The following is a 10,910-nucleotide window of genomic DNA, read 5'->3' as shown; positions in this document are numbered from 1 at the left end:
TACCAGAGAGTTAGAAGCCCAGAGCACAGGGAAAATTACAGAGGAATTCATTTCTCTGTGAATTAGCTTTCTCAAAGTGAATTAAAATTTGAAAAATGGAAATATTTGTGGAAAAAGTTATGGTAATACTAGCATGCTGGCCTTATGAAGAGCAGTGCTATTAGAGAACTGTGGAATCATAGAATATCCTGACCTGGATCGAACAAAAGAATTWAAAAACCTTGGAAGATCACTTTGGGGACAATATTTTATTAAAATGTACCTTTATTTTGTAGAATACCTTGCATCCACCAAGGCACAGGGTGTTGTATCTGAAGTCAGTATGTTCTACAGGGAACTTGGGATAGAGAACATTGCCTGCTTAAMCTTAAAAACCAACAAAAATAAACGTTGTAGGTGTTAGTGCCTAAAAACCCTGGGCAGAAGTATTTTAAAAGGTTAGGAAAAATCTTTTAACAGTTGTATTTAAGTAATATTTTTTCTATTTGCTTTATTCTGTTTTTGGAGTTCTTGTTTTCTGTCTTTTCCCTGCAACCATACTGATCAAAAAGTGATTAGAAAAAACATCCCAACTCCAAAATTCTGAAATAGATCCCAGTATTCATGAAATTATATAAAACAAGAAGCTGGTCTTTAAAGTGGAAGCAAATACTGAAAGATTCATGATATAATGCTCATAACTGCAATGCCTCCAAAGGATACTTTGGTGCTGAAAACAGAAAACTTTAAAGAGTGTTTTATTCTTTTCGAAAGAATGAGGAAGAGCTGCTGAAAATGGGAGATTTTATGTAGAAGAACCTGCATACACTCAGTGGTTGTAGCACAGGTGGTATAACACAGCCACAGTTTCGGATTGCTGCTGTACCAACAGTTGTGCTGCTTTTCCATTGATGTGGACTTAAACTAAAATTGAATAAGATTCAGAATTTTATTCTATTTTATGTGCAATAGGTTTTAACCAGGACTTTGGTATGTGGAAAGATCCCAGACAATAGAAGTAAAGTTTGTCTATCTCTGTCTTCTACATTGTCATATTTTTTCCATACTTTATTGCAAGAAAATATTCTTTCACTGGCCTTTCTCATGGCTAGCTCTCACTGGTATCTTATTGTTTCTAAATCATTCATATAGGCAGATTGTGGTTTTTTTGAGAGCTGGAAAACCAGTTTGCACTAAYTTGAAATATGGCACAAGAAACAAAGGAAACTTTGGTCTTTATTACATATTGAGGTGCATGCACAATTAACARTGAGCAAATGTATATTGCAGGTCTCTCTTTCCAGACTCAGAATTCCTTATATATGTTAATTCAACAGTCTTTCAAGGAAAAGAAAAGGAGGACAGCATTATGCTGATTTTAGAAACAGGGACATGGGAAGCTATTAATGAAGAGATGTTCTGAAGAAAATAGTTTTTATCATCTCCAGAAAATTACTTTAAACTAGTCTTGAATATTTATATTATGCTATTCCTGGAGTGTTTAGACAACACAAAGTAGTAATACCGTTAGGAATTACTGATAGTAATACCATTAGGAATTACCACAAAGTCCCCTGTAGGGTTTGAGAAAGGCCAGAGGCTATCCTCTTCTTCTTGGGTAAAGGAAAATCTTGAACACTTACTTACAGGATAGATGAGTACTCAGACCATGAGGGGTAGTTATTTCCTGTTGCTAATTCAGAAAGGAATCCTTACTGTTTGGTGGGGAACTCCTGCATGAGTTTACCAAATTAAAAAACTGAAGGAAAGTATGAAACGGATGTCTTGTGTAAGTCASAGTACCAACATTTTAATAATTTTGAACTTACGCTCTAATCACTTCAAGTTGCATCTGTCAGCTCGTTATCTAACACCACCAAATGTTAGTTTCCTCTTCCTTCCCTTTCTTCGGAAGATTCAACAGCTAAAGTGTGTGAGAAAATTTGTGAGTGGAAGGAGAGATCAATAATATGCCTTTTCCCATTGCCAATTACATGCAGACAGGAATATGTAATGGAGGCCAAAGGACCTTCCTTGTGCCATATTTGAGATGGTACAAACTGTTTTTCCAATTCTGTCAAACAATATAATCTCCAAAGTGTCTTAGAACGGGATGAGATTCTATTCTATTAAACAAAGTAGATGTTTTGTACCAATATTATCCCTACAGATCACTGGAAACATCCTCTAAATCACAGAGATCCACTGTTCACAAAAAGTAGAAAATTACATCCTCCTTGATGTGCAGTACTAATGAAGTGCATCTCTATCTAGGATGGTAGGTTGGTTGGAGGGTGGGTTGTTTTTTGAATTTTATTTTTGGTTTTGTTTTTTGTTTGGTTTGGTTTTATTTTATTTATCAGTTTGGGGGGTTTTGGCTTTTGTTTGTTTGTTTGGTTGGTTGGTTGTTTTTTTTTCTTTTTTGGCAGGGAAAATGACAGTGTTATGACGTGTTTGTAAGGGTCAGTTGTAAATTCATAGAATCATAGAAAAGTTTGGGATGGAAGAGACTTTAAAGATTATGTAGTTCCAACTACACAGGCAGGGAACCTGCCACTAGACCAGGCTGCTCAGAGCCTCATCCACCCTGACCTCGGACCTGCCAGGGACAGGGAATCCATTGCTTCTCTGGGCAATGTTCCAGTTTCTCACCTCCTTCACAGTAAAGAATTTCTTCCTAAAGCCTAACAAAAATCTTCCCTCTGATGGTTTGCAGTCATTCCTCCTGTCCTACCACCACATGCCCTTGTAAAAATTCCCCCTCCAGCTTTCTTGTAAGTCCCCGTACGTCCCCTTTAGTCATGATGCCTCATTACCAAGATATCTGCTTTRCAGATGGCACCAACGTGAAGAGCAATGTTTAGTAATTACATTGCATTGGTAAAATGTGTGGGCAAAGTTTAATCACTTAACACCCTCGAGTGTGCCAACCCTGCCTCCACCGCCTCAGCACCATGAAGGAGGAAACAAAAGAATTATTTCTGCTTCTTTGTAAGAAAGGGAGATTAGGAGGTGAAGTGTGATATAAGGTAAGAATGACAACTCAGAGAGGGTTTTCCAACCCTGGGCTKCTTTCCTTGGGCAGGGGTAACAGAGAAAGCCACTGCGTTTTAGAGAAATGAAAGGCAGAGATCTGCTGAACTGGCATGGGCAATTGCTCATCAAACCACTCAGCGCTCTGAGGACTATGCTTAAAACAAAAAATGAAAGGGAAAAAGCTGCAGTCAGTGGTCGTAGTGAAATTTGACATGACTTTGCGAGAGCATCTTCGGGTATTCGGTGTAAGGTGTCATATGAACAGAAGGGTGTGAAACCTCTGCTTTGCATGAAGAGTCAGATCACTTCCAGGCAGCAAAATGCCTTGGTTTCACTTCCTTCTTGTGTTTGGAACCGATGATAATCCAGCTGTGACTGTGGAGTCTCACTGAAGGACCACTTCAATTCTACACAGCACAATTCTTTTCTATCCTATTCTGGCATCTCTTTCAAGTAGATTAGTGCCCAAACAAAGAGCTTGTGTTAGTACTGCATGTTCAGTCCTCTTCTGCATGCATTCCACAGATACCTGCTAAAGAACACAGATAAAAAATTGCATGCACTTAGACCCTTGGAATGGGCAGATATTTTCAGGGTAGCTCCTCCTGCATCATTTGTAACCTGGCTGATTCTCAGGAAAGGCAGTGCAGGAGAGCCATCTGAACCTGGGGCTTCCTCGCAAAGGGATTGTTCACAGTTCCTGGGCAACAAGACATACACAATGGTGATTTGCTTCCTCACTTTTGGGTGGAATGTGAAGCAAAACAGRGCTGGAAGGGACATAGGGCCCTCACATTCTGGCCATCTGCTGTTGACTAAATTCAAAATGATTTGGAGACACGATGTTGTGTGTCAACAGAAGAGAATATTATGAGACAAGCTTGCCAATGTTAATGTGGAACCATTTAATAAAATACCATTTAATAATGTGGCACCATTTAATAAAATACCATTTAATAATAAAAGGATTTGGAGAAGGGATGCTCTATTTCTGTATTAAAATACATTTCAGTGTAGCTGATGATTTACCACAGAACATTCAATGCTCTGTGATAATTTGAATATGGAGATAACTAAAAGGTGTGGATCTAACCTCTCCAGGCAGGACAGTGTACCTAAAAGTCAGACCTGCACTCAGAAGATAGCAGGACAGAGACAGATGTCATGGCTTTTTTCTTTGCTTTTTGCTTAATTTCTTGCCCCAGCTTATGATATAATACTTGTCGTGCTACTGTGTTTTGGTCAAAGGACCACAATGGCACTATGAGACCCTGTTTGTGTTTCTAGATTTGCYTTTCCCAGAGGCTGAATGATCATGAATCATCCCATTGCTCTGTGCTTTTCTTACCTGCAAAATTGGATGCTTGGCAAGTGGACTCCTCTGAAGTGTGAGGAGATTTAGTGATCAAATTAGCCAAGTAACCCCCCAAAACTATAACTATAATACTTGTATAAGTATWGACAAAATGTGACTTGGCAAAATGCTTTTATCCCATACTTCATCCTTCTGCTATTCTTAAAAATTTGGTTGTAATGTGAGACCAAAGGAAGGTGATCTGTGAGGCACAGCCTGCTGTGGGTGAGATGTGTGTCTGACAAGTTTAACAGGGCAGCCTAACCCAGCATGGTCACTCTGGGTGAATAGCTCTCAGGAGAAGGCAGTAATCCTGACTTAGTATTTCAGATCCTGGAATTACATCTTCTGCTTGGCTGTAAAATTACAGAAATCAGTTGTGTTTAATTGTGCTCTGATTTGTTCTTAATATGTTAGGAAGACTGAACAGTTTAAGTAAAGAATCTTTCCCAAACTCCCTTGTTTCAGCTCTCTTTACACTCTATCCAGTAATTCAGCACAAAAGCACTGTTTAATTTAGAAYCTGTAATGGCTCACTTTGAATTTCGGTGGGGCCTCCATTTTGTCACTATCCCTGGAGGTAATTAAAAGCCATGTGAATGTGCTGCTTGCGAACGAGGTTTACTGGTGGACTCAGCAGTGCTAGGTTAGCSGTGGTGTTCGATGACCTTAAGTATCTTTTCCAAACAAAATAATTCCAGGATTCTAGGAATTATTTTGAATCCCAGAATAACAATGGTTTGAGGTGGAAGGGACTTTTGACAATCATCTAGTCCAACCTCTCTGCATGTTAACTTTGCATTTGTTTACAATGCTTGATGCATCCTTGAGCAGCACAATCACCTTCCCTTCATGCCAACACTTCCAGCAATTAAGTTATTGTTTAACCAGCTTTAACTCCTTAAACTAAACCAAGATCTGCATTGCATAGTGTTATTACCACAAGCTGATTGGAGCACTAATTTTTGTGCAGTATCACGCCTGTTGTGAGTTGTGTCTCATCTGYCCATGCTGCTGTTCCCAGGGAGTCCTAGCATGCAGCTTTTGGGCCTGCCATTGTTGGTGAAATTTGGTTCTCTCCCCTGAAAAATGACCATTTTCCTAGTAGTAGTGGTCTAGGTCTGTTCCACASATGGAGGTCTTCTTTCAAGCTGCAGAGGAAAAAGATTAGATGGCATTAGTGGTCATTAGCTGAGATGGAAGGAGATACTGGGGAGAATTTCTTGCAAGGAATATCCCAAGAGTCATATGGAGCTGAGCTGGAGAGGTCTGATCTTAACCTGTTGGGAACCACTTCCATTTTCGTCTGTTCTGGTGTGCTGCAGACATTTTCCATTGCAGCCTGTCTGAACTGAGCCCACAAGTGCCCTCTTCCTCATTGTCCCTCCTTTCTTTTCAGTATGGACCCTTTTTTCCTTTCCCTTGGAGGCTCCCACCTACCATCCAGTCACATACTGCAGCCTAAAATTATCTGATTTCTTCAAAAGACTCTTCAGAATAAGCTCTTTTCCCATTRTATCTGTCAAAGCAGGGTTTAATTCCTGTATAAAAACATTTTYCCCAGCTATCCTTAGTAAGCTGTTTCAGGGTTCTGTATGCACTCGGAGACCACCCTTTTGTCTTCTTCAACTGGGCTTATTTTCATCCATATCCTTCTGTTTTCATATTCTACACACATTAGTGCAAATGAAATGGCAGGTGGGGTATTTTAATCATTGTCAAGCCGCAATGAGTGTCTTTTGTACTAAATACTCTGCTCCCACAGATAGTAGGCAACCATAGAGGAATTTAATATGATACATCATTGCATTAATGATGGAAYCTCCTGTTCTGAATCTGGAGGTGAGGAATGCAAAAGCAGCAGAAGTGYACTTTAGACCATGGAAAGGATGCAAGTAGTGTTTCACAAAAGGACAGCAGTAGGAAGAACATTTAAATCTCTAAGTGTGTGTGAAGAACGCCATGTCAAACTCAGTGGTTATTTAAAAGAATACCAGAAATGAGTTGACTGTTATACTGACCCTTTAACCACAAGATAAGATTTTTTTTCAGCTGGTGTGTAAGAATAGGTTTGAGCCACAATGCGCACTCCTTGATCAGTATCGTAATTTCCCCCTTTTCCCCAACCACGTGTTAAAGAAGCTTCAGTATCTGCCACGTAAATGTTACCCATTGACGAACCACTGAACATTTTTCCAGGACCGTGCTTTAACTCAGACTCTTTCGAGGGATTCCCTTGATTAGCCAAAAAATGAAGGGTTCTTATCTAACACTATCTTGTCTAAATATATACAGCCTGTGATGACGAAAAAAAAATTCAAGACCAGGTATAAATACCACTGACAGGCTGATGAAGTTCAGTCGTCTATTTGCTTCTAATAGAAGATTTAACTATTAGAAGTTGAAGCTCTCTGCTCTTAGACCTGTTCTCTCAAAATTTATCTGAGCAGTTTAACTGAACCATCACCAAGAAAATGGCTTTCCAAACCTACAGCTTGCTTGTTCTGTCTGTCATCATGATTTCTTTTGGACATGTTGAAAATAGATCGAATCTTCTTCAACTTCAAAATGATATAGACAAACTGAAAGCTGATTTTGTAAGTATAGTCTCTGCATTTCTCTTCTCCTTCTGTTTGTGCTTTCCATATRGTCCAAACTTGACCACTGCTTGACATATTCGATATGCACCAATAGAGGGTAATAATGGAACTAACTTTTTGATCATACCTTTTTTAAAATAAGAATGTGGATTACTTCTTTTGTTTTACTAAGCTCTTTCATTAACCTGATTCAGTTTTTCAGTAGTCATAATTATTGTAGCAATTTGCATTTATTTCAGGGATGCTCTTTTTTTTTCACAATAGCTTCTCCTAGATCAATTGAGCTTTAATTACATGGAATACTTTGTAGCAAGAAATCTTAATGCAGTTCATGGTAAATATATGAATCTTTGTTGGGTTCTGACTAGATGCAATTTACTGACTTTTCAAATTTTTTATTAGCAATGTTGATGGGAGATTTAGTACCAATTAGCGATTTAAACAAATTTGAGATGAACTTTTGCTTTAACAAATGCATTTGCTACTTATTTTGAATTGCAGTAATGTGTTTGTAAAAGGTGGTTCCTACATCTTATTCTTTTGCATCCTCCAATTGTTTTACTTCCATATGTGTGACTATGATCTGGCATGGGAATGTAAGCTGGCATGATATTCTTTCTTGTCAAAAAGAATTTGGGTAACTTGATGACTGTAATGTTAATTCACCAGTCTACACATGGGAGGCATAAAGGTAGTACGSAGCTGAATTCAGCAGGGATAAGTCACAGAGACAGCAGATCTACGACAAAGTCACTTTAAATTAAGAGCTTTCATTTTCAATATATTTTTGTTGGGGTTTTTCCCTCTAAATGTGAAAGAAACTGCAACAGTCTGCTCCTATTTTCGGCTCCACTTTTGCCATGATTTTGTCATAATTTTGTGCAAATGACAGTTGAAATTCAGTAGTCAGAATACCACCCTGAAGTGGTAAAGATAGTAGTGGGATAYTTCAGTGTTTGCAGGAAACTGGCTGTAAAACATTATATCTTTAATTTGTCATTGGCAAGACCAGAGAGAGTCTTTCTAGAATGTATATAACTCTGTTGAAAAGATCATTAGCCATGGTGAACTTTTGCACTGACATTAAAACTTGGTTCCACAGAAGGTGCTCCCCATCTTTCAGAAGAAGAAAAAATCAAAGTTTGCTAGTGTGCTCAGCATAGGGAGCCAATCAGCCTAGGAAGTTTCTGTCAGCCTCCAAGTTCTCCCTTTACACTCACTCTACTAAATAACTGAGCAGACAAAAGAAGGAAATACACTATTATATACAAAAAGGAAAAAAAAAMCCACACACAGAGGAGGAAATGATTCAGTTTGCCTTTCCTTGGTAGGAGAGTTGTATTGCTCTTTGTTTCCTAGAGTCTGTCACAGTGTAGTCAATCTGATGGTTAAACTCTGTCCCTGGGAGCCTCTCCATTGCCCACCAATCTTGCATATCCCCATGCCTGACTCTGGGCTGTGGGGGATATTCTCCAGCTCTGCAAACTGCAGTTTCATAGTAAAAATAATTTGTTCTAGATGAGATTTTACTGAGACTGCATGAATTTAAGGTCACATATTACAAACTGCTGGACTTTGACTTGCCAGAAAGCATGCCAAGATCAGACCCYATAATTTTCTAGCCAGTTGCTGTGCTTATAAGCTTTTGTTTTCAACTGGCAATAGCAAAGCTTGCAGGAGCATTTGGGAAAATAGATGGGCTGAACATCCCTATTCAGATGAGTTACAGCAGAAGACATAAAAAAGCAGACAAATACCATTTCTGATATCAGGCAGCCATACAATGGGATTTGGTGGTTAGAGAAGTTGTGATAACTATAGGCCACATGTGYAAAAGTCTGGCTTTTGCTGCTCATTTGAATAAAGAACACAATTGTCCTTGTGAGAAATATTGTTTGTGTAATAGATATGTTTGTTCTTTTTTTCAGAATTCAAGTCATTCAGATGTAGCTGATGGTGGACCCATTTTTACGGATAAGCTGTCAAGCTGGACAGAGGTGAGTCAAAACTGGATATGACAAAGCATCTCAGGCACTTTATCGCGTGTTTTTGGTACACAGCAGATCCCAGAACCAGCATGATTAGCTGCAGTAGAATGAACATGAGCACAGTTCTCTTTGATAGCTTGGAAATGAGACAAAAATCCCTATAAAAATACTTTATATTGCAATGTGAACTGACCCTGAGGTACAGGGAGCCTGGGAGATGAGCTGCAACATCTTTATCATCTTGTTTCMAGTGGCAGAGAACCCTTGCACCCTGTGTTTTAACTTCCTTTGTTCCCTGCTGATGGGCACTCACAGACCTTTCTTTTTGATTGAATTTTTCAACAGAGAAATGAAAAAAGGATCATCCTGAGTCAGATTATTTCCATGTACTTGAAAATGCTTGAAAAGACTGACAKGTCGAAGGCTCATGTCAGGAACATAACTGAAGAGCTCCATACTCTGAAAGAAAGCCTTTCTGATGGCTCACAGAAGATAGAAGATCTCAAGAACCTGACAAAACTTGAGGTAAGGCTCTCCCTTTGCCTCCAGAGCTCATGATGTTATATTTTCCAGTTGTGATTTGTGTGTGATTAAGCCAATTGTACGTCAGTAACCCATGTGGTAATCCTGCCTAGCTCAGTTCACACTGGAAAACCAAATGTTTCCAGCTGCAGGGGCTGCTGCAGGTTTACAGTGTGGGCTGTGCTGAGTCTGTAATCTGGCACAGAGGTGCTGCCAGCACTGCCACACAGGCGGTACACCAGGGGTGCCACTGATGCATTCGTGGCATAGAAATTGGTTGGGAAAGTTGTGCCCAGCAGCAGTCCGCAGACAGTGCCCCAGGGGAGTCAGATGCTTTTCACTGCAGAGCAGCTCTGTTTCACAGAAAATGGATCCTCTGTGGCAGTGGCAAAGCAACACAGAAAGGGGAAAACAAAAATCTGCGACCAGGTGGCTCTTTGTTGCGGTAATTAGGTAGTAAGGAATTGAAAATTGCAGACRTCCTTCTGTTTTGCCCCAGTAGCAGGTAGCCTGTGGGTGGTGATCAGTAAATATTTATAGCTCTTGGCATGATTTTTGTTCCATTTGTTTCTTATTTATGACAGATGAGTGACTTGAAAGTTCAGCGCAAGGCTGTGAATGAGCTGTTCAGCGTCTTACAAAAGCTGCGGGACACCTCAAGTTCTCCCAAAAGAAAACGAAGCCAGTTTCAGAGGCTGTGCAAATGCTAATGCCATCTTATGATCTTTTGTACTGAGCTACTGTGCAAATCTTTTCGTGGCACRGATTTTTAAATGTCAATCTTCCTATTGATTTTTATACATTTATTTATTAATATTTAAGTGTTTAAAATAATTATTTATTAAGAAATACTAACCAAAGTATTTATACTCCCTAATATTATATAAGAAATGACTTTGTCTTAAAATCCTGTCTATTTGTTATATGTTTGTTGACCTGAAAATAGAGAATGAGGCAATGTTTACCCAGTTTCCATATGGAAATCTTGAAATGACATGATGTGGTACCCAGCATTCCATCTGGTGTTGCCTTGAGAGAGGGATGTTTTAAGATTAGTCTCATCTATTTGGCATGGAGATACAGGCACCAGCACAGGGAAGTTACTGCATTCAGGAAAACACATTTATGTCTGCTTACTACTAAATGTATCGAAATCCAAATCAAGCAGTACACATGCTAAAAGATAAGCAAATGTTGGAGTATATTTCAGAATTAGAGGATTGATGATTAATTGATGGTTGTTGTTATTATTATTTTATTATTTTTATTTTTATTTTTATTATGCACTGAAGTTACCAGGAGGGCAGTCTACTTAGTATCTCACGAGAATGTGACTAACTGCAATGCACTGACTTGACTTTAGCTCTCAGATTTAAAATATTGCTGTTGGTTTTTCAAATGAATCATTCAAATGTGTCTGTTGTTATTTTA

At 39.0% G+C, this 10,910-nt stretch overlaps 1 protein-coding gene across 1 annotated transcript; it reads left to right on the top strand.

The window, feature by feature from the left end:
• The first annotated feature begins 6,781 nt into the window (after positions 1-6,781).
• IFNG (interferon gamma) lies at positions 6,782-10,189 on the top strand. Its single transcript, XM_057377419.1, has 4 exons — positions 6,782-6,966; positions 8,898-8,966; positions 9,303-9,482; positions 10,064-10,189. The coding sequence occupies exons 1-4, from the start codon at positions 6,844-6,846 to the stop codon at positions 10,187-10,189; spliced, it is 498 nt and encodes a 165-aa protein (XP_057233402.1). The 5' UTR covers positions 6,782-6,843.
• The last annotated feature ends 721 nt before the right edge of the window (positions 10,190-10,910 follow it).

The sequence above is a fragment of the Malurus melanocephalus genome, unplaced genomic scaffold (genome assembly GCF_030028575.1).
Source record: "Malurus melanocephalus ecotype Western Australia unplaced genomic scaffold, MMel_1.1 scaffold_10, whole genome shotgun sequence".
In the NCBI taxonomy this organism is placed as follows: Eukaryota; Metazoa; Chordata; class Aves; order Passeriformes; family Maluridae; genus Malurus; species Malurus melanocephalus.
This window is presented reverse-complemented; position numbering and strand designations above follow the sequence as displayed.